Here is a 24,580-nt window from a genome sequence, read left to right on the forward strand (position 1 = left end):
ATGTATACGTTACCATCAGTAATTCACAGGACATTGGAGCCTCAATGTCAGAAGCTGTACCTCAGCACGGGCTGACAGTGTATTAATGAAGTTGCTCCAGCCATTACACTCCAATTGCTAATTTATTCAGAGTTGACTAAGAGTGGGGAGACAGGAGGGAAGGAAAACCCAAGGTCTGAGTTCAGTAGCCCTTGAAGCAAAGATGCGTGCTAGCTTTCATTGCAGGATTTCATTTCCGATTCGTGTAGCTATTTCAGCCCTGGTGAATGAGCGCAGGTTAAAAGGAAGCACATGAACACAGCCCAAATAAATTGACTCCAAGTAGAACTTATCGCCACATCATTCCACAGGAGCTCAATGCTAACAGAAGTGCGGCGATTGTGTTCAAGATGATATGGTGAAACTTGTTCTCATTTCCCTAAAAAACCCATCTGGAGTTCGTAGCATTTAATCCTGTGATTTGAATTGTAATTGTTGGCTGGTTTACAGATCTATGCACTGAAGACTGTTATCCTTGCAGATAGGTTTGTCAGGAGTTAAAATGTATTAATGGGATAAAGATATGCTGAAAGACTGACCTGCTATGCTAGCTGCTGTGTGAGCAGAGAAGGCAGACACGGTCACGTTTGTGTGCCTTTAGTAACCGGTGTGTTCTGGAGCAGTTTTACTAGTTACGAAACATGGGAGAAGGACAATTTTTTCAATCAGTTTAGCTGTGCCTCTTCAAGAGGATGGCTCTGTCATCAGAGACCAAGTGTCATCTTTGCAGGGTTGTGACAGCCCTTCACAGCAGAAAAAAAACAATGGTTTGGGAGTCTCTGTAGGTCAGAAACGGCAGAAGCAGATTTTGGATTTGACTCACGCTATAACTCAAGTATGAAGGAGTTGCACACACCCTCTCTGTCCCTGTCCTCCTGCTGCTGAGCCCACCCCAGAGCTGTTTTCCAGGTTTCTCCTGAAATAATTTCACCTTCTGCGGGAGGTGTTCCTGAAGGGTTGGAATTGGGTGAGCTTTAAGGCCCCTTCCAACTCAACCACTCAATGATTCAGTGAATTTAGGCGGACAGTGTCCAATTTCCTTCTTGTTTCATTCATTTCAAAATTCAATATAGATACCTTAGAAATCACAAAATTGTGCCCCCTTTAATTATTGTTTTGCCTGTAAATTGTATTGAAGGGCGTTGCGTTTTGACAGTTTGCCAGTTAACTTTATCCAGATGTCTACTGCCCTCCTCGTTTCAGCGGCACTGTGCAAAGTACGCGTTAAACAAAAGTTGATGTGCAAGCTGCTTCGTGAAATACACACCCATTTACATACATTAAGACTCTTGTTTATCTCCGTATGTACTTTTCTAGTACACATCAAGTGTGGACACATCTGTTTCATTCAAAATGTGTCAGATTAGCTCGGGGAATTTATATGCATTTTAGAATTTGCCAACTCATTTTGGATGGAAGGGCTTGAAGATCTTTGCTTGAAAGCTAACCAGGCTGATTGGAGGTGTCGATAACTTCCATCAAGGATAATGCTAAGTAGCTGGAAAGAGTGACAACTGCTGATGGAGTGGTGTAGCTGAGGCCAGAGAGGGCAAAGCGTGTGGCATTCTAGCAGAACAAGGAGATCCTGGATGTATCTGTGGGATGTCACATGACAGGTTGAGTGCAGTGATGTTCCATGCTGAGGGCATGAGCAAAATCTTTGTAGAATCCGAGAATGTCCTGAATTGGGAGGGACCCACAAGGATCATTGACTCCAACTCCTGTCCCTGCACAGGACAATCACAACATTGACACCGTGGGGCTGAGGGCGTTGGCCAAGTCCCTCTGGAATATTGTCAGGCTTGGCGTTGTGACTGCTTCCCTGGGAGCTGTTCCAGTGCTCCACCACCCTCTGGGGGAAGAACCTTTTCCTCATATCCAACCTAACTCTCCCGTGGAGCATCTTCCTGCCATTTCCTCGGGTCCAGAGAGAGGAGATCAGTTCCTGCTATTACTTCTCCCCCTGTGAGGAAGGTGCAGACCATAATGAGGTCTCCCCTCAGTCTCCTCTTCTCCAGGCTGAACAGACCAAGTGACTTCAGCTGCTCCTCATGGGTCTTCCCCTCTAAATCCTTCACCAACTCCATGCCCTCCTCTGGACACTCTCCAGTAGCTTTAGATCATTTTTACCCTGTCATGCCCTAAGCTGCCCCCAGTGCTCAAGTTGGGGCCACACCAGTGTGGAGCAGAGTGGATCTTCCCTCGGTCGTCAGCGCTGGGACACATAAACATTTTAGTGTGTGGAATACTTTGCAGGTTTGGAAGCAGTGGTGCAGCCATGATCAGCTCCTTCATCCAGCAGTCTCCTTAGACTCACCACGTGGAGTGGGGTTCCCTGGAGTGGGCAGTTGTGACGGCCCTGGCTGATAGTGGGCACCACCTCCCCTTGAATCCTGGAGAAGGGAAGAAGTTCACTTAAAGGTGCAGTTCCCAATAACGTGGATGTGACCTGTACCTCTGATGATCTCTTCATGAAGCGCACAGTCAGTGCTGTGTTGAATCACTGTCCAGCTGGAATAGTCTCTTACTTCTTGTCATTTTAATTAAATATTTCTCTGCCTCGGTACCACCTGAGGATTTCAGTGACACCAAAGGTCAGTGGTATGAGTCCAGGCTGCTCTGATTCCAACAGGGTTGGCTGGGAGGCAGTCTGCTGCTTGGTATGGAAGTTAGTTGGTCATCCTCCTTCAGGGTCTACTGCACAAATGCTTGTGTTGTAAAACCACATAATCATTTAGGTTGGAAAAGGCCTTTAAGATCATCAAGTCCAACCGTAAACTCAGTGCTGCCAAGTCCACCACTAAACCATGTCTGCAAGCACCACATCCACATGTCTTCTAAATACCTCGAGGAACGCCAACTCCACCACTTCCCTGGACAGCCTGTTCAAATGGTTTACAACCTTTTTGGTGAAATAATATTTCCTAACATCCAATCTAACCCCCCCTAGCACAACTGGAGGCCATTGCTTCGCATCCTGTCACTTGCTACGCCCACCTCATCATGAGTGGCACTGCTGAGCCGTCTTATTGACCTGACCGTTGGCTGAGCTGAAGGTTTGGTTTGTGCATTGGAGACAGAGGAGTCTTCCCGGCTCTCATTTCCTGAAATGATGCATATTGGTAGGATAACATGAAAGTTTATATTGCAGCTATCTAATGGTACCTTCGGTGGACGAAGAAGTCTTTTTTTCTTTCTTTTAAACTGGTTAATTTGGCATTTTTTATTATTAAGAGGAAGATACAAAAAGTATAAGTGTGCTATTTCCTTATAGTCTCTTCTCACCATTAAGAAAACTGCAAAGGGATTATCAAGAAGCTTCTTTCCTTATTCTGAAGTTTCCCGCTCCATCTCTTATCTTACCTATGAGTAGTTTCCTCTGAGTTTCCACTTCTTCAGTGTCACAGTGCTGTAAGCTTCCTTCCTGTTGCGCAAAAGTGCTTTGCTGTGCTTAAGCACTTGCCGTGGGTTGGATATAAAAGAATGTAGAATGAAAATTTACACACATTTAGGGCAAAGCTGATCATATTTCATATTAAGACTCTGGTTCTGTGTCATTTATGCAGGGCTAACAAATGCATGCAGAGTTTGTAGATGTTAAGATGTCGTTCTAAATCATATGTTAGAGCTGCAGCTGCCAATTAAGAGAGTATTAACACTCATAGTAACCCTTTATAAGCGATTCCCAAAGTACTGTTCTACACACAATACACACAATACTCATTTTTGGACTGAGCTTAGAAATAAAGTGTTAAATGAGACTAGGTGGAGAAAGGAAAGTTTATTGCAATAATGAGTTTTGGTGAGATTTTTTTTCCACATATGACAGATAATTTCATTCAATTGGATAAAAATAAAGAACAGGAAAAAATAGTAGGTCATTAGTAGGAAAATCCATGGATTTATTAAGACTGCGTGGAAGTCGACTAAATGGAGGCTGATAATTTAACTGCCAAGAAGTCATGTTGGGAATGTGCAGGTGGCGCAAAGGCTCTGAACGCGCAGTCTGAATGTTCCTTTCTCCCTATCCCTACACCCTTCATGTCATCCCATGGTCTGTGTTTATCCAAGCTGTGAAGACAGGAATATCAGCACAGCAATGATTTCCAAAGCCATAGCCATCCTCTTGGCATCCTTTCCACCAAACCAACCAAACAAGGTTCAACACATACACCCACTGGAAGGTGATTGTCAGAATGACTGTAATTAACATTCTTTGATAAATCATCTGGAGGAATGTGAAGATATTTCCTCTTTGGCATAAAATGGGTTCTGTTAGAAAGTTCGGGACGTGTTTACTAAGTCTTGTCTCAATTTAAAAATCATCACGGCTGCTGTTCCCGAATGCTCCCATTCTTCGTGTTGAAACTGAACATGAATGCAGCAACCTAATAATGCAAAGCTTAGATGTTTTTAACTTAATAACATTAGAGATAAAGCCAAGTGACTTCTTAGCCTCTTGATGCTTTCAAGGATTACCCAAATTGTAGGACTTCAAATTTATTAACTACTGCCAGATTTGAATTACTTTTATTCAATTAACTAAGGCAAGGATGATTTTCAATGTAAATGATGACCTTAAATACAATGAGGGTGGAAAGGAGAAGTGAGATGTGGGAAATGTGTTATTATGTGCTTCAGCATCACTCTGTGTTTAACGAGTGAAATTAAATGTGGGAAAGAAGTATTTCACTAACAAAAGTTGTTTCTATTTTTGTTATTTTCAGCTATAATATGTGCTGCTTCTCTGACAAATCTCTTGGACTGGGATGGGTTGGTGGCTTCTGGTGTAGCTGGTCCAGCTGTGGTCCAGGTCGCCTTTCAGTATGAAAAAACACTGACTTTTATGGGTGTTAGAAGGCAAGATAGTTTGAAGGATTTAGGCCACTCACCTCATTCATTCCCAGTCCCTTCTGTGTAGATCGGCAGCGTTGTTTTCAGAGTTTACAGTGAAGATTGGCAGGTGCCAAGTGGTGGAAGGGAAGAACGGTGAGGGAATATAAATGCCAAAGATTATCCATCTGATAGATAAAGCCTTAGGATTTAGCTAAATAGAATTTTACTTCGGTACATAACAGATGTCCAGATGTCCTTTGGGATGAATTCATTTATTTAAATCCTATCAGTTTTAATGAAACACTTTTTAAAAGCTGGAATGAAACCTGACTTAAATGTCCACCAAAACGTCTGCCAAAACCCAGCAGCTTGACAAGGGTGGTCTAACAAATGCGCTTCGCTGTATCACCAGGTGGTTGATCAATACTTCAGTGTTGTCTTTTGCAGATGAAAGCTGAGCAACTACAAGTCCGTCCTTTGTGCTGATTTTCTTCTGTTTTCTATAGCTGCTGAATATTTTAGCAGGTGAATCCTACAAACAGTTCTGTTGACCTTGAGAGCAGCCTTAGCTTTATAAGGTTATAGCCTAAAGTACTACATTCTTGTTTAACTCCCTCCTCTTCCTGTGCTGAAAACTGTCAGTTCAACCTCCTAGTCCTACCTTTTTGTTTCTGCTGGTTCTTCTTTTGCATTTCCCAATGTTTGAACAGTCTTAAAAATCCTCCTTGTGGCTGCGTAGAACCTCTGGAGCTCTTCTTTTTGCTGGTGTGTTGTGCCGTCAGTGGATGAACCGCTTGATGTAGCACACGTTGGGGAATATCCGTTGTGCTACACATCGGGCAGGAGCATCCCCTTTGCAGCCAAAGACAACAAAGCAGCAGACGTTGTTTAATCTTGAGCTTATTGGTTCGGTTACTGTGTGTGTCTGCACGTGTTCTCTTCTTGCTAGGCAAGCTTCTCTTCTGTTTGGTGGCAGCTGCGAGGAGAGTTGGTATTGTGGTACTCACTGATGACCTCCTCGGTGCCCAACCCGTTCCATGATGTGTTGTTATTGGTCAAATAACAGCGATGTGAAATAAAAGAGAGAGGGAAAAAGAGAGAAAGAAGGGGAGACAGAGAGAGAGAAAGAAAGAGAGGGAGGGAGAAAGAAAGGGAGAAAGAGAGAGAAAGAGGAATGGAGAAAGAAAGGGAGAAAGAAAGAGAGGAATGGAGAAAGAAAGGGAGAAAGAGAGAAAGAGAGAGAGAAAGAGAGAGAGGAATGGAGAAAGAAAGGGAGAAAGAAAGAGGAATGGAGAAGGAAAGCGAGAAAGAGAAAGAGAGGAAGGGAGAAAGCGGGAGAAAGAGAGGAAGGGAGAAAGAGGGAGAAAGAGAGGAAGGGAGAAAGAGAAAGGAAGAGAAAGGAAGAGAGGGAGGAAGGAAGGGAGGGAGGGAGGAAGAAAGGGAAGGAGGGAGGGAGGAAGGAAGGAAGGAAGGAGGGAAGGGAAGAAGGAAGGGAGGAAGGGAGGAAGGAAGGAAGGAAGGAAGGAAGGAAGGAAGGAAGGAAGGAAGGAAGGAAGGAAGGAAGGAAGGAAGGGAGGGAGGGAGGAAGGGAGGAAGGAAGGAAGGAAGGAAGGAAGGAAGGAAGGAAGGAAGGAAGGAAGGAAGGAAGGAAGGAAGGAAGGCTCGCTTTTGTAATCTCAGATGAGATTTATGTAGAGGCTTTGTCTATGGGTCAAATCCCACACCATTTGCCACCAAGATGCACAGATACAGCACTGCAGTGCCAGAATCACGCTGCGAGGATGCTTCAACTAGCTAGAATTTGACAGCATGTAAGTCTTTCTGATAATTTGTCTGTAAAGGAGAGATGTGAGCATCTACATCTATTTAATTTCCTTTGCTTTCCTGAAATCAGAACAATTACTAATGGTTCGTATTCCAGTTTCCTGCTGCCAAGGACAAGCTTCTACCTCCTCTGGAAAAACACGGTCAGCATTTTGTTTTCCTCTTTTTCCAGTGTACCACATACCCAGGCAGTGAGGGAGGTGGTTGAACTGTTGTGGTTGCAATCATCCTTTCATTTCTGTCTCCCAAATGTTGACAGCAGTAAACATCTTAAGTACCTTTTGGCTACATCGTGCTGCCAGTGCCCTGTGATATACGATCCCACAAACTATTTGTTAGAGGTACAAACTGAGGAATTGGCATTTGGATAGAAAAACAGGGCTGGTGTTTGAGGAGGAGTTATATTCTTGTTAATCTTAGAATATGCAATGTGTGTATTGTGGGGCTGGCTGTTTATTTTTAGATTGGGTTTGCTAAGGCTGTTAGATGCTTTAAAAGCAATTAGAGCTGTGATTAGACATTTGTCACTAAGCAGATAAATTTATAAATAAAAATAGTTATTAGAGGTCTCAGAGAAATTGAAATAAAACCTTAATTAAATGAAGAGGAAATGCATCTTGGTGATTATATGCTCGTGAGAATAATGGTTTGAAAAAGAGTTGACAGCATCTAAACCCAGTGTTTGGGCTAGGGTAGAGTCCAGCCTTTCTGGAGTGTTATCTGTCATCTCGGATGAGATCATAGAAGCACCAGGTTGGAAAAGACCTTTGAGATCATCAAGCCCAACTGTACCTGTCCACTACGAAATCAGAGACTGAAGCTGGAATCACCACAGCTTAGGAGATCCGATTCTACGTTTGGAGCCCTATCGACTAAAGAGCAGAAGTTATTTAGTTAAAGGCTGTAACAAGTTCGTGTCTTTGGTGGCACATCAGAGGTTTTATTGGCACGTTATGCCGACACCTGATAAAAAAGGAGATGTTGGGAGCAAAGGTTTGTGTGTGACTTGTGACGTCGGACTGAAGTTGATTGGTGCAGATACGGATGCAGGGCTCGTGCCGAACAGACTCTTACAAAGAGCTCTGACTCTTAAAACTTCAGTGGTGTGGATTGTTACATAGTTCTATAGATTAGTATATAGTTATATGGATTCTTTCATAATGCAGCAACCTGCACAGGAATTGGGTGGCTCTTCCATCTTTCCATCCTTTGTAGGTGCCAACTAAAGGTCACTCATCATTATGAAATGGGTGTCATCGCAGAAATTACAAGTCTGTTTTGTTAATATTTATGGGAAGATTCTTGATTTCCATTCAGTCTGGAAGACTGGAATTGTTCTTTTTGTGCCTCTAAACCTGTCCAAGTCTGAATGATTTTGTAAAGCCTTGAAAATGTAACTGGAATACAACCTAATACCTGAGTAGATCAAGAGGAAACAGAAAGAGCTATTTGATGGCTGAGTGATGAACTTTATTAACTCGGATCTGGCAATACAGTGGACAGGCCCCACCACCTCTAAATTTGCTTAATTTTTTCATATCTTTCTCACTAAGGAGTGTTTTGAATAGACGACACAGGAGCAGTGTAAACCTTAGAGGTCTCCGTAGGAAGACAATAAGAAATTGGCCAATGAGCATTAGCTCATTTCCTTCCAGCGGCAGAGCTACCACTGACACTACCAGGAGACGTTATTCGAGGCTGTAAATCTCCAGTAATGGAACAGCTGGCACTGCAGGAAAGAGGAGATGAGTTCTTCCCTTCCCTACAGGCATGTTGTGAGGGCTGTTGGTGTCGGTACGTTTTGCAAAGTGAGCGCACCACGTAAATATTAGTTATTGTTGTGGTTAATTTTGAAGTATTTGTGCATAGAAACAAATTGGTCATCTGAAAGGCTCAAGGCTAAAATTCTGAGTGCAGTTAATTGTGTGTGTGTATATATATATATAAAAATATATAAAATATATATATTATATATATTCATATATATTTTTATATATATATTTATATATATATTTATATATATATATAAAATAGGATCATGGACTGATTTGGTTAGAAAGGACCAGTTAGGGTTAGAAAGATCATCCAATTCTAACCCTTTGCCATGGGCAGGGACACCTCCTACTGGCTCAGGGTCTCCAAGCCCCATCCAACCTGGCCTGGAACCCCTCCAGGGATGGGGCAGCCACCACTGCTCTGGGCAACCTGGGCCAGGGCCTCCTCACCCTCACAGCAAAACATTCCTTCCCAAGATCTCACCTCAACCTCCCCTCTTTCCACTGAAAACCACCCTCCCTCGTCCTATCACTACACTCCGTATTATTACATATCTATATAATAATCACAACTGTTTGTATTGATCAAAAACTTAATGAGACGTGTATGGATCCATTGTGTTGGAAGAGAAACTATAGATCCCATGACAAACAAACTGATTAGTATGGATGATTTATCTGGGTGACTTTTGGTCAGGTGGCAGGAAATTTGCCATTTGGACAAGGATCAGCTGAGGACTCAGGACATTTCAGTTCTCTCTGAGCTCTGAGCGGAGATTTTAGACCTTTTACAACTCTGAAGAAATGGAACAAAACCACAAATGGGTGTTTTCATCGTCTTTTCTTCTCTAAGGTTTTAACTTTTTAGAATCATTTATTTTGACTGATTGAAACTTTACCATTTCTTCCTCTTTGGCAAATGTTCAAATTTATTTATTATTTGTCAAAAAATGTAAAAAACCCCTGAAGGTTGGGAGTGGCATTTTTGCTACTGAATGAAAACTAGCTTGGTTTTAGCTCAGGTCCTGAAGATTTCTGGCTTGGAATTTGTGGAATTTTCCTTTATGGTATCACAAGATTTTTTATAAAAATACAATTATTTCATTTTCTTTGTAGGAATGTGGGGTTTTTTTAGTCTCAATAAGCATATGGCAGTAGGACAGCTTATGACAATGCTGTTGCAGCTCTCGTAGGATGAAAGGATCCAGGAAAAAACATCCCCTGAAAATTGGTAGAGCTTCTTTAGGCAGCGCTCTCCTCAGTTCACTCTCAGTTCTGGCCGAGTTTCAAATGAAGCCTTCCTGGAGAATTATCAATACAAGGTATTATAACTGCACACTTTGGCTTTTACCTTTATTAGGAAATCGTATCATGAATAAATATGAACGTTGGCTAAAATGATACCGACCTTAATGCAGATGTAGTTAATAGATATGGAAAAAAGCACTTTCAACGTCATTTGTGATAATTAAGTTCTGAATCTTGTTTGAGGCAGGTGTGTGCATTGCTGGCCAATTCAGAGTAACAACAGCGATTAATTATGATATATTTCTTACGCAAATCAATCTCTGATCTATAGTAACAAATTCTCATAAGAGGACAGACAAAAGCAGATATTTTATTGAAGAAGCTTCGGGATGTTGCAGTCTGGATGCAGATACAGGGGGTGAAAAGCTGCCTTCTATGGATAGATTTGTGGAATTATTTGTTCTTCAACCAGACTTGAACTATTTTGCCCACTCTGTGTCCCAACATTTTTGCTCCAGTGGGGATCCTGGAGGGGACCGAGAACCGGGACAGGGAGTGACTTCATTTGGAATGAGTAGTGGGGGCAACTGATTGTCTTTTTATCTGAGCCACGAATAAGGAACTAAACAAAAAAAAAGCTCAATATCTGTCCTTGAGTTTCATGCAACTTTAATTTTTGTGAGAGTAGTGGAATTATGAGGAGTTGTACAGAAACCTCAGGAAATATGGGCTGTAAAATGCTGAGTAAGGGGTTCTTTAGTCATAAGGGGAGTAATCTTAAAGTATCTTAAAAGATAAATAACACATGATAATTCACTCATGGCATACATATGTATTATATTATATATATTATGAAGTGCCTCTACCGTTTTGGCATCTAAGCTCAAGGTTTAGGCAAGGAATTGTATTCAGAATAGCGGATGTCTCTGTAGCCCAGGGAGAGGAGGGAGCAGCCGGGCAGACATCACAAACACACAAGCTTCAGAAACCCAGGTTAAAACTGTTCGGGAAGAGAAAAGTGCCGCCCTCCGAGGAGTTTGAAAAATGCAAAATGGAACTTGTGTGCTTGTGTGGGGCTCCACTGAATCACTGCTGGTCAGCAGGGCTGACCAGAACTAGCCTAGAGGAGCACCGTTTGGTGCTGCCCTCGCTCCAAATCCCTCTGACATCTTCCTGTTGAACGGAGGGAGGATTAATCAAAGCCCTGATAAAGGCAGCCAGGCAAGGAGGAGGCCAAACACCATCAAAGTGTCAGATCCCACCACCAGGTCTGTGGCTGAAGTCTGCTGAAAGCCACCCTGGCATCTGGCTGTGAGAAGTCCCTGCTTGGGGGTGGAGGAGAGCTGGGAGGGGAGGAGTTGAGAAGGCAAAAAGGTATCAGGAATTCTGCAGCTCAAGTTCTGCATTGTTTGTCCAACTCAGTATTTTTCTGACTAAGAGGCACTTAGATTAAAAATAGCAGAAACAAGTTGTTTTCAGCATGTTTCCATGTGGATCTGGTGCGTACAATTAATTGGAGCAGTTGATCTGTTTGTATCTTCCCTCCTGCTTTTAGCTGCAAACATTCCTTTTCTTGTTCTCACCCTGTGAATACAGAGAAAATAAAAACAATTCCAAATTTGCCCAACAACAACAACAACAACAACAAAAAACAGAATCATAGAATCACTAGATTGGAAAAGACCTCTTGGATCATCGAGTCCAACCATTCCTATCTGCCACTAAACCATGGCCCTGAGCACCTCATCCACCCATCTTTTAAACCCCTCCAGGGATGGGGACTCCACCCCCTCCCTGGGCAGCTGTTCCAGTGCCCAAAGACCCTTTCTGTGAATTTTTTTTTCCTGATATCCAGTCTGACCCTCCCCTGGTGGAGCTTGAGGCCATTCCCCCTTGTCCTCTCCTCTGTCCCTTGGGAGAAGAGCCCAGCTCCCTCCTCTCCACACCCTCCTTTCAGGCAGTTGTAGAGAGCAATAAGGTCTCCCCTCAGCCTCCTCTTCAAAAATAATAATATACAGGTCAGGCGGATTAGAAAAAGATGGGTTTGGCAAACGCCCAGGGAACAGGGGTTTTGTTGAGCGTGCGGCACGCCTGCCGGAAAATCCACCGCACAAACATTTCGTAACCTAAGGAAGGCGAAGGGGTCGTGGGAGGGATGCCAGTGGACAAGGCAATCCTGCGTCTTTAATTTTCTTTTCTGGAGGCAGAAAGTCTGCGTAGCAATGACAGACTCACTTGTTCGTGCCTTTAATGTGCGATCTGTTTTCTCCAGTGGAGGGCACTCAGTGTATCACAAACTCCAACGTTAGCACCAACAAGCTCCGAAGCATCATCACTCTCTGGAAAGCCTTCGGAATTAGACAAGAGCTGCCTCTCAGCACAGCTACAAAACACTTCAAACCTGACCAGCTAAATGGATAAACCGAGCCTGCATAGCCTTTCAACTGGGGTCTAAGAGAGCGCGGGAGGCCCCCCCGGCTTCGGGACCTGGGAAGCTGAGGATGGATTGCTGTGTCTGGGAATGGCAAAAGGCAGCAGAATGAGAAACGCTAGGTACCGGGCAAGGTTTTCTATTTCTTCCAGAGAAGTTGGTTTTTACCTTCGTGATCTGCTATAGTTTTTGACTTGCTGATTGCCACTTAATGCTGATGACTTACACAATGGCTCTCAGAGCTTAGAGTCCCTCCCTACCCCCTCACTCCCCCCCATCCTTCGTCCTGTCTTCCCCACCCCCAACCCCTTCCCTACCCTTTCCTGTTATCATCCCCAAAATTCTTGCTTGTCCTCTCTAGGGAACTTTGTGGGGGTTACTGGCATGCACGCTGGCTGGCGGTGATGTGAGTGGCAACCGTGCTGTGACATGAAGATGCTGATGGTTTAAAGAAAGAGACCGGTTTTAAAGCGAGAGAGGCAGAGGGAAAGCAAAAAGAGGGAAGAGAGCGAAGAAAACAGCTGGAGAAAGGCGAAGGAGGACGTTTTTTGATGACAAAAGGATGGGTAAGTGAACTTTTCTTGTTTGTTTGGTAGCACAGCCGCAGCTGTATGGTATATTTTTCGGTGGGATTATTAGCTGTTCAAGAGGGGGAAACGGTTTAAGCAGCAGCAGTGCATTCCTTTGCCAGGTGACTCACTGTACTTGCTATTGTATTTTTAGATCATGCATTCCCCCCCCGACACGCACACACACACCTTTCCTCCTGCAGTGGTTTTATATGTAATTAATCTGTAAATGCATGCATTGGGTGAAGGACCGGAGTGAGTGCGTTCGCCGTCTGTGCAACCCACCCACACACCTGCACACGGAGAGATAAGTACATGTAGAGATAAGTACATGTATGCATGAGGCACGCTCGCACCCAGTTTCTGCTGGGTTTATATTCCTATGCCATCAGCCTGTAGTTGCATTATTCAGGCTGTCAGAAAGGGCTGGGAACACTTTGCAGTACGTGGGAAGCAAAAGGGAGGGGGTGATTTTCTTGTAGAGGTGGTTTTGAAAAGGCTCATTTGGTCTCTGAAAAGATAGCCCTAATATTGCTGCTGGATTTTCCAGCAGTCGTTTGCCAGTCTTATTTTTTCAAGTGTGACAGGTTTATTTCCCTCCCTCCTTTCCCCCCAGCCCCCAAGTCTAGAACATATTTCTAGCTGGCACATAGGCAGCAGCAAAAGATGAGGATTTAAATTAAAAATCAAACCATTAAAGTGAGAGACAGTCACGGGCATTTTAGATTAGGAATTATTCTGCAGATTGCGCCTCGGTTTAAGATTTGATTAAATAACTGCAGCACAGGGTTGCTTTTGTGTGTGTGACATAAAGAAAGTAGTTATTTACCCAGGAGATACCGTCTCTTAAAATATTCCCTGCTGAAAAGACTGCTTTTTAATTCTTAGCAAGGTTGCAACTCTGGACAGAGGCACCAGTCCTAAAATTATTCCAGGCTAAGGAAAGCGTGCGTTGGATTTTCTGCCAACCCCTCCACTCCCTTTCATAATGATTTAAAGAATATGGAAAATGTGGCTGTCCTCACCGAACAGCATTGCAACTATGTGATAAATTTGACATCTCAAAGCTCTGAAAATCTGTATTGCTGGGGAAGAGAGAGGGGAGTTGGAATAGAAATAGACCCTTTTAAACTTCGCTGCTCCTAAGGCAGTGTTTATATGTAATATTTGTGTGTAGGTATTCATAGACTATATAATGCATATGCAAAATAATAAATGCTTAGGTGTTCGCAGCCAGATGTTGTTAAATTAATTTGTGCTACGATTATGATTCTATTTAAAGAACTATGTCTTCTACCCTTCTCCTGGTGCTGAGGTCCCATATCAGTGTTATATGGCATCCTCCTCTGTATGGTAGAACTTGTCTCTGTGCGTCTCTATATATTTTAGAGAGATAAAATTGATGAGGTGACCCACGTAAACCTAGTCTTAAACCCAAATTGCTCAGTGCAAAAAGCAAACCCTTTGCCTACTCTTTGGTTTTACAATAAATACACATTTTGAAGATGGATCAAACTTTATGATAAGTAGATTTCTCACTTTTTACAGTGATTTTTTTGAAGGAAATGGGCTTGGAATTGCTTTTGTTAAAGAACACGTTTAGCAGCACGTAAATCCCAGAAGCTTTGGCTCATTTCCTCTCCAGCACTATGGAGCATTCAGCACAGTGACTTGACAAATATGTTTATTGTTAAAACCTCAGCATCTAGCGATAAGGATATACCACTACATTGAGAGATGATGTACAGGAGAAAAGCAAACAGAGAACAGGCTTTTGGTCCTTCTCAGGGATCATAAATCACACGAAAGTAATTGAATAACAAGAGTAGCAGTGGTGATGGGTGAGGGTAGGAGGGAGAGATGGTGAGCAGAAAGTCAAAGGACAGGCATTTGCACAACAAAAAGTGCAAGGCAGGAGGCAAACAGGTTGTCTTCAAATCCACTGCTTCACTACTGCTATATCAGAAACCCCAGTGATGTTCGTAATCTGTCGGCGATTTATTTTAATAGCTTTACAATGCCCATTTGTTTTCTTTTTAATATTGTAGGTTTCCATTTAATTAAGCAGCTGAGAGGCATGAGTGTGGTGATAGTGCTGCTTCCTATGGTGCTGTTTGTTCTGCTCGCGGGGGCTCAGCGAGCCTGCCCCAAGAACTGCAGATGCGATGGCAAGATTGTGTACTGCGAATCTCATGCATTCAGAGACATCCCTCAGAATATTTCTGGAGGGTCTCAAGGCTTATCGTTACGGTACAACAGCATTCAGAAGCTTAAATCAAATCAGTTTGCGGGCCTGAATCAGCTCATATGGCTTTATCTTGACCATAATTACATCAGCTCTGTGGATGAGGATGCATTTCAGGGGATCCGCAGGCTGAAGGAATTAATTCTAAGCTCCAACAAAATTACCCATCTGCACAACAAAACGTTTCACCCAGTCCCCAACCTCCGCAATCTGGACCTCTCTTACAACAAGTTGCAGGTGTTGCAGTCGGAGCAGTTCAAGGGCCTTCGTAAACTCTTGATCTTGCATTTGCGGTCTAACTCGCTGAAAACCGTGCCGATCCGAGTTTTCCAGGACTGCCGAAACCTTGACTTTCTGGATTTGGGCTACAACCGCCTGCGGAGCTTATCCCGTAATGCTTTCGCTGGCCTTTTGAAGTTGACAGAGCTCCACTTGGAGCATAACCAGTTTTCTAAGATCAATTTTGCCCACTTTCCACGCCTCTTCAACCTTCGCTCAATTTATTTGCAGTGGAATAGGATCCGGTCTATTAGCCAAGGGTTAACGTGGACTTGGAGTTCTTTGCACAACTTGGATTTATCAGGAAATGACATTGCAGGGATAGAGCCTGGGACCTTCCAGTGCCTTCCCAACCTGCAAAAGCTGAACCTGGATTCCAACAAACTCACCAACATCTCTCAGGAGACCATCAATACATGGATCTCGCTCATCTCCATCACTCTGTCTGGAAATATGTGGGAATGTACTCGAAGCATTTGCCCCCTGTTTACTTGGCTTAAGAATTTCAAGGGAAATAAAGAAAGCACTATGATATGCGCAGGCCCTAAACATATCCAGGGTGAAAAAGTGAGCGATGCTGTGGAAACATATAATATCTGTGCTGAGATCCAGGTGGTGGTCACTGAAAGATCATACCAGGCACCTAAAACCCCCCAGAGACCTGTCTTCATTCCTAAACCTACGATTGCCAAACTTGAAAGCAATCAGCCGTCGTCTGTTATGCCAAGCCCTTCTGCAGAGCTCCCAACCCCCGGAGTGGAACCCGAATATGAGCATGTTTCCTTTCACAAAATAATCGCCGGGAGTGTGGCCCTCTTTCTTTCCGTGGCCATGATTCTGTTGGTTATCTACGTGTCGTGGAAGCGCTACCCAGCCAGCATGAAACAGCTCCAGCAGCACTCTCTCATGAAGAGGCGCAGGAAAAAGGCCCGAGAGTCTGAAAGGCAAATGAACTCCCCTTTACAGGAGTATTACGTGGACTACAAGCCAACAAACTCTGAGACCATGGATGTATCGGTCAATGGATCTGGGCCCTGCACGTATACCATCTCTGGCTCCAGGGAATGCGAGGTATGAACCATGATCCTCCTAAAACCATTTCAGCTGCTGGGAAGGAGAGGTAAATGTTTGAAGCTCTTGAGGTGTCTCTCTCTAAACACTAGAAAGATTTATGAGGCTTTTTGGGTTTTTTTGCTTTTGGGTTTGCTCAGAATGAAAGGTTACCTCGTTAACAACAGGCAGGAAAATGATGGTGATTACTTTGAATAATTCATACTTAGAAAAAAACAGATTAAATGGAAGTAAACAGCTATGATAAAGGCATTTCCTTCCTGTTTGCACCTGTTTTATTAGCAGTGGCTACGAGAGTGTCCCATTTTTGATGTAGTGGTAGAAACAGAGGAGTTTGAGGACCTTTTCTGCTTTAAAAATAAATACGGTGACCTCTTTACTCAAGACCCCATGTCAAATCTTGAGGGGTTTGTGGCCTATTTAAAGATAACGTCAAAGATTTTTTTCATTTTTGTCTGGTTCAGGAGTAAACCAGGGCACAACAGGGCTGCAGCACAACCTTGGAGTTAGACGTGCATCTGGTTTCCTGTGGAAGCAGGAACATACCAGCCTTGCTGGCTCTTCTGAACGTCAGCCATGTGAAGGCCCCAGGGCAAACACTGCATTTGCAAATGAGAGGGGGGTTCTTGGGGTTTATTTTATTTCAATTTAGTGATCAGTGAAGGTTTATCTCGAGAGACAACTCTATTGGAGTTAATAGTTTCTGGCACTTAAGGCCGTGTTATGACTTTGACTCAGCAAGATGGGAAATACAAATGGCAAAACCTCTCAGTGCTTCTGTTGTCTGTTGTTCAGCTTCGGTGAGAAAACATTGTATTTTTCCATTGCTGTTGTGTCAATGAGTCTATTACTGTGCCTGTAAGAAACATTTTTACTTGTGAATGCCATTACCTTTCAGTATGTGTTACTTAATCCCGTGGGTGATGTGCTATTAGGGGACCATGGCTGATTTTGCTTGATTGGTTGTGGACATCCTACCTGAGAGTGTTTAATGTGCCCGTTGACGTCTGTTCATATCCATTGGGTTTGACGATTCGATTTGACCCATGTCTTTAGCAGACAGGTGCAATAAAAGGTGTGTTAAAGATGAGCAGTGTTGAGCAGGCTGCAGTTTAGGGTCCTTATTTTTTAGAAGTGAATATTAAGGATCCCGAATTTTTAAAGGTGGATATTTTCACTTTCTGACAGTAGGGTGTCTTCAAGATATTTCGTGTTTTGCACTTGAAATCCTTAGCTGATTTTGGACTATAGGGCTAAGGGAAAGACGAACAAAAAGTGTATTTTTTGGGGTTGTTTTCTCTGGAGCAGTGTTGTCTTCAAAATAGAAGCTCACCTGTCCTACCATTCTCATTTCTACCGGTATCACATGAATAAAAGAGTGGGTTTTTTTTTTTTTCCTATTAGCAGCACAAGTGGAAAGTAAGATTTGCTAACAAGTTATTTTGAATTTTCACTGGCTGTCGGAAGGAGCATTAATTTAATCTGAAAGGTGCTCTCCCCTTCATTCTGGAGTTTAACACCATTGAGGTTTCATTAGCTTGAATAAAATGCTGTTTTAAAATAGAACATCGTCATCTTCCAAGATGATATGGAAGACATAAATGGAAGTCCATGTAATGAAACCATAATCTGTAATGGAATTTGGATCATGATCATAGTGCACAGAAGATAGGGAATACGTGATGTTGTTGGGGAGGCTGAAATTTGGGTTGTATGGATTATGGCAGATAAGTAACAAGTTGAAGAGTCCCATCAGGCGTAGTAACAGATGGTCCATGTGGTGTAATGTCTATGTTGATTGTTACACACAGCATTAAACACAAGGGGACCCCAGTTCACCTGGTTTCCAGGTGCTTTCGCAGTACCAGAACAGTTTTATTCCATTACTCTGCGCAGGTGAAGTTAAGCCGGTGCACGGTTCTATAGAGCTCAGCTGTTTATCGTGTTGTCTGTGGGATCCTTGGCTATGGTGTAAATCAGTAAGACTACCGCACGTGCTGCTGCTGTCCCAGGCTGTGACTGATGGAATGTGTACACCGTGTCTGTGTGGTGATTAGGACAGTATGTGTTGCCTATTAGTGCAGAGGACTTCAGGAGGCAGAAAGCAGCAAATCATTGAAGGGACATGCGGCAGTACTAAGCCCCCACTGAAATACCATCTTCAGCTTGGATTTAACATTCTTCGTCTCCATAGCTACAAGGTTCCACTTGTAAAAGGATAGATATGCACTGTACAGCACTTAAAAATGGCAAGGAAAATATCCTTGTAGCATCTTCAGCTGTGGAAAGGTTTTATGTCGGGGAAAAAAAAGAACAGGCAACATCTCATTATTTACAAATTTACACAGATGTATGTACTTGAGGGAAAACTGTCATTGTGTACAAGTGAGATGTAGCTCAGTCCCATGCTCTTTCGGGTCTGAACTGCTCTATTCTGTGCTCAGGCTAAGGTTTCTCCCAAAAGAGGACTACTTCGAGGGGAAAAAGGTGTTTTGTTCTCGAGATGAAGGCAGGTGGGCTTTCAGAATTCATTGCTTATGAGTTTATGGGCTTTACTTTCTTAGTAATATTGTTCTGCTTTCACGTGTCTGTCCCCACACACAGCTTTGAGCAGCTACAGTGGCTGAAAATTATCCCTTTCAGGATAGAAATAATGGCTTCTTTCTGTTTTAACTGAGGAAGGATGGCTGAGCACGCGCTGTTGCTGGTAGTTGGTGGCAGTGAGCAGTTTCCGTGCATGGCCCAAGGTCAGGTGAGCACGCCTATTGTCTTCACAGGGATGATTCTGCTTCTGAAAGTATCCAGCCCATCTCATCCATAAACCACTTGCTTTCCGTGTGGGCACTGGCCATGACATAACATCCTTAGGTGTTAGTGCAAGTTCTTTGGTTCGCAGCAGCTACACGCGTGAGCTGGGGAGGTGTGTGGTGGTGCTTTAAGTTCAGTGAGATTTCTAGCGTGTAACAAAGCATCGCAGGCGTACGAGAGCTGCTTGGTGTTCAGTCCTTATACCGTGAGTAGGGGAGTTCAGGAACAGTTTGTGCGGCTGCTTTTTTAGCTCCGTGCTTTATGAATTATTTCTTGTACTACAAAGAGGGAGCCAAAGTCAGGCTTCCAGGAAATGGGAGCAACTCACTTGGCATCAGTGGGATTATAATCACTGACACCTGGCCTATGGTATTCTATTTAGTCTGTTGGCAAGGGCTTCTAAAATAACTGCCTGCTTATGATTTTGGCTCTCACCATCCAGTTAGCAGACTGCTGCTTATCTCGTTTTGGTATTTGCTTTGCTTTGTGTATGTGCATCTTATTCCCTCTCTCGTTCCAGTTTATTTGTACATTTGCTGAAGATCTGGGAGCCATAAAAAGCAATTTCATAAGCCAAGTTATAATATTCTGTATCTCATGAATATCACCTGCAAAGTATCCATATAGAACACACTAGGAAGGTGTAGAGGGAGAAGGAGCAGAAATGTTTCCTCCTTTCTGCTGGAAGGTTTTACACCTCCTGTTTCTCAGGCTGGCAGTTACAAAACAGACAACAACCAACCGAACAAGTGAACATCTTTTCTGCGTTAACTGAGCACGGTTGATGTGAAGCCCTCTGAGAGACGATTGACACATACCCTGGGAGGTTACTTTTTACACTTTCAGTTCGCGACGTCTAACCGCACCCCAGCGCTCGACAAGCAACCCGACCTGTTCACATTCAAGTGCATCTCTGCCGTGATGCTCCTGTGCTTTGCAAACCCGGGCAGTCGTCACTTGTGTTCATAGGTACTAAATCAACCACACAAAATCACGTTCACTTTGAATGCTGTTTGCCAGTGGGATGAAATACATTGATAAAGGAATGCGACAAATGCAAGATCTGTGGGCTGCTCTTGCCCTCCTCCTTTTGAGCCTAATTTAAAAGGAAATGTTGAGATGCCACTGTTGTTTATTTATCAAATACCATTACTGTGTTGTTTTGAACAAAACAAATACCATTACTTTGTTGTTTTTCCTTTTGCTGAATGGAAAAAGCGAAATAACCTCCAGACCCTGCGTACTCTTTAGTCCGAGGTTCCAGTTCTGCGAGGGTGTTCGTGGTTCAATATCTCAACTTTGGAAGGGCTTCCCAAGGGGAGGCAAGAAAGAGCTCATGGGGCAAAGCAGCCTCATGAGTGAAATCACTTGGTGGTTCTGTAGAATTCTTTTTTTCTCATTTTTTTAAGAACAGTGTTTGTGTTTCCTTCGGTCGTCAGCCTTATGTTTTTAATGAGTAATACTCAGCAATCTCTTCTTGGCAGAGGTGTGAGTTCATTATAGCTCGTAGAAATGCAGAAGCAAGATGATTCCACTGGCAGTGCAATAGAAAGAGAAGAATAGGGGAGGTGATGAGTGAGGAGTATGGGAAGCAGTAATTGTTATCGCAGTGGTCACTTTTAGGGCCAAAGCGGTGCAATTTTCTTCCCAGTGACTCTGTTTTGGAACACTGTAGGATGGGCATTGTTAATTTAGCTTTCTCATATCCTTCTGTGCTATGGTGCCTCCTCTGCCTCTCTTTCCACTTCTCTGTGATTATAGTTGGACCTCAAATTCTTGCTTGAGCTGTAAACTGAAGGGGGAATCAATCTAACGAAACTCTGTCGTAGGCTCTATGTTTGTATTGGGAGAGTAAGCAAAGGCTCAGCTGGTGGTGCTTTTCCAATATATAGAAGAAATACGTCAGAAGTAGCTCAGTCTTTTATGCACAGGGCCAGCGAGGAGAAGGTAAATTTTAGTAATGTCTTCAGAATTTGGCCTAAAGGTACAAATTTGTCTGTGTTTACCATTCAGAGCCTCGGTTAGTGTCGTGTACTTTGCAATAGCAATCACTATATGGGCAGTTTTGCTATAGAAGTACTGGTGATGTAGCAATAATGCACAGGGGCAAATTTTCCTGGGATCAGCACTTGTAAAGGGTGAGATTTTCCAAAGAAGCTACTGAAATGACTGGCTGTGTTTCCGGCAGAACTCAACCAGCTGTGCATCAGCAGCAATTGAGACGTTGGTTGTAAATTTGAAAAGGGAGCTGCGGAAGGATGCTGAACGCTTCTGAAATTCTCACTCGGGCTTTATTGAGGGGCCTGGGTGAGAGACCGGCACGCCTGAAGTTTGGTCTGACAGTACAGGTGCCGCTGAGACCTCAAAAGGGATTTGCTCTGAGGTAATAGAGTCCGCAGGTTCCTCTCAAGGGGAGGAGGAGGAGCAGGCACTGAGACCTTCTCTCTGGTGACCACTGACAGGACCCAAGGGAATGGCAGGAAGATGCGCAAGGGGAGGGTTGGGTTGGTCATGAGGAAAAGGTTCTTCCCCCAGAGGGTGGTGGAGCACTGGAGCATCTCCCCAGGGAAGCAGTCACAGCCCCAAAGCCTGACAATATTCCAGAAGCGTTTGGCCAATGCCCTCAGCCCCACAGTGTGAATGTTGGGGTGTCCTGTGCAGGGACAGGAGCTGGACTCAATAATCCCTGTAGGTCCCTTCCAACTCAGAACATTCTAGGATTCTACGATTCTATAATCAGTGGCAAAGGAAGAGTTTCAACCAGATTTTTATTTTGGCTTGGAACTTTCCTAACCGTATTTCAGACATTGTTTGCTTCACTAGGTCTCATCCAGAGGCTGACAGTTAATTGTCAGAACTTTGGAATTGCGCTGAGGATTCACAGTCTCATCCAGCTGGGAGGGTAACTGATGGACCATCATCTTCCCTGCCCTCTCATCACCCTCTCATCACCACATTTTCTACTTCTCCTAATATTTCCACTTTATAGAAACGTCATGGATTGAGTTATGCAACGTAAGGAGAGCTCCAATGGAGGGAATGCTGCTTTGTACGAGAGAATATTTGTATTCCTATTATATTTGTTGCTCAGGCCCTGTGCAGGATTCCTGTGTTGCTGGAATTGTGACAGATGCCGTTTGCCCCCTCCATCTCTCTTTTCCTTTCTCTCACTCCTTCTTCTCCTTTTGCTCAAACTCTGTGATGTGCTGCCAGTATTTTAGGGAGGAGGAAAAAATTGATTTTAATCCATTATGTAGCTCATGCCAGGAGGAAGAATGCTGACAGAAAGAGCAAAGGAACCTGTTCAATCTGTTCATTTGTTTTGGTTTTTTTTCAATTTCAAACACACATCAAAAACTAAAAGCCCCACACTCCAAAAAGGGCAAACAATCTTATTAGTAAGTATCCACCAGCTGGGAATGTTTCTCTAAGTCTCCTCTAGAAGAATAGCATTGACCTTATTCTTGATTTTAGGACGTAGATGACCGGGGCTGTTACAGCACAGAGCTGGTCTGGGCACATGAAGAACCAGAGCTGGGTATGTGCTGCTTCACTCTGCTTCATTACAGCGATGCTCGCAGACTCCTTTTGGCAGACAGTCTGCCCGTGGTAGAAGAGACCGATGTGTTTCAAAGGTTTTGGGACAACAGCTCAGGTCTTGTCTCTCCAGGTGTGTTACTTCCATTGAGATGTTTGCCTGTTCCACTCGAGGAGCACACGCTTTTCTAGCAGGACGCGCTTGGCATACGGGAATGTGCGATGCTCTGTCATGCTATCCATGTTGTAAATGTTTAGACATGAAAAATTCCTGGTATTTGGTCATTTCAAGCCAGGTATTTTAGGACTGAGCACAGATGGGCTGCGGCAGTAAATATTTTGGACACTAATCAGCTTTTATCACATCTGCCCGTTATGCAGCCAAATAAGCTTGGCTTGCTTGTAGGTCTCTCCATCTACTCGAAACAACGACGGGCTCAGTTATGAGGGATTTCTAAGGAGTTGGATCTTTGTCCCTAGATGTGAAATTCCAACTTTATCGGAAGCCAGAGTATGTGGCAAAGGGATGGTGTGAGAGGGTGCTGCCTTGTGGAATATTGGCGTCTTGGCCTGGGGAATTTGTTTTGTCTTTGCCGTATTAAGTCATAAGGAAACACAGAGCTCTTGTTGGTGGGCGCGTCAGTCATACGGTGGTGATGGGCACTCAAATGGAAATCATTCCACCTACAAGAATGGAGAAGACAAGAAAGGCCAGAAAACGATGATTGTGATCGATAGTGACCTTTGATCGCTGATCATCTGTAATCTCTCCTCAGCTGATGTATATTCCAGCTACAGCAAAATCTCCATCTTTGTTTCTTATTTCCAGGACAGATTTATTTTTGTGGTTCTGTAGATACATTTAAATACACTTGGTTAGAATATGAGCAGTTCATGGATGCTAGCAAGCCAGAGAGTCTTTCCAAAGAGCATTCCAAAGAGTGGTGGGCAGCTCCTTACAGAAAACAACAGGACTTTGTGAGGATGCTTGAACTTCTCTTCTTTGTTTCCTGTCCTTTCTGTGCCCAAAAAAATAAAAAGGACTTCTTTGCATAATGCTTTGTCTGACATTCTCATCAGAAAAGTAGTGGTATCCTAATTTTTCCTTCCAGTATCACAGTGATCACAGTCATGTGCAACAGCTCTTTGCTGTGAAGGTTCTGTTTTCTTTTCTGTTCATAGAACTCTGGAGTCATTAAGGTTGAAAAATATCTCTAAGGTCATCCAGTCCAAACATCAGCCCAACCCCACCATGTCTTAAACCATGTCCTGAAGTGCTACCTCTACATGTTCCTCGGACCACTCCAGGGAAGGAGACTCCACCGCTGCCCTGGGCAGCCTGGTCTGGTGCTTGACAACCCTTACAGTGAAGGATTTTTTTTCTAATATCCAGTCTAAACTTCTCCCTGGTGCATCTTGAGGCCATTTCCTCTTGTCCTTGGGTGAAGAGACCAACACCCACCTCACCACAATTTCTTTTCAGGTAGTTTTAGAGAGCGATGAGGTCTCCCCTCAGCCTCCTCTTCTCCAGGATAAATAATCACAGATCCCTCAGTGACTTATTGTTCAGAATCTGTTGATTCACCATCACAGTATTATTCAATTTCCTCTGAAATACCCAAGAATAAAAAGAAAAATAATGTTTCTGTGTTTTGCTTATGAGGAAACCTAGCGTGCTTGGGTTGTTTATGGTGAAAGGTGGACCATTGATGTTGTGTTTACGTTTTGGTTATGGGAAGACCTAAATGAGGAAGACTCAACTTAATCTTGATTTTGATACTGAATTTTCGAAGTCCTTTTGTCATATAAATGTACTTGGTATTTTCCGTCCGATTGTGTCAACTGCACTGCAGAAGTGTTACGTGTGGAGAAGAATTAGATGGTTGATATTCACTTTGTATTAGATGTATTGTGGGAA

General features: G+C 43.5%; 1 protein-coding gene across 12 annotated transcripts in view; it reads left to right on the forward strand.

Moving 5' to 3' along the window:
* The window catches only part of LRRTM4 (leucine rich repeat transmembrane neuronal 4), a 519,233-nt gene that overhangs the window by 260,729 nt on the left and 233,924 nt on the right, over positions 1–24,580 (forward strand). For 6 of the 12 annotated variants that reach the window (XM_054089009.1, XM_054089006.1, XM_054049568.1 and 3 more), the window contains 3 exons: positions 11,995–12,275; positions 12,515–12,719; positions 14,771–16,317. In XM_054089009.1, coding sequence (XP_053944984.1) covers positions 12,716–12,719; positions 14,771–16,317 — 1,551 coding nt within the window. In that variant the 5' untranslated portion in view covers positions 11,995–12,275; positions 12,515–12,715. Of the gene's footprint in view, positions 1–9,618; positions 9,797–11,897; positions 12,720–14,770; positions 16,367–24,580 lie in introns of those variants that run through there. The other 6 variants (XM_054049570.1, XM_054049569.1, XM_054089013.1 and 3 more) reach the window with 5 other exon arrangements.

The sequence above is a fragment of the Cuculus canorus genome, chromosome 26 (assembly GCF_017976375.1).
Source record: "Cuculus canorus isolate bCucCan1 chromosome 26, bCucCan1.pri, whole genome shotgun sequence".
Classification (NCBI taxonomy): Eukaryota; Metazoa; Chordata; class Aves; order Cuculiformes; family Cuculidae; genus Cuculus; species Cuculus canorus.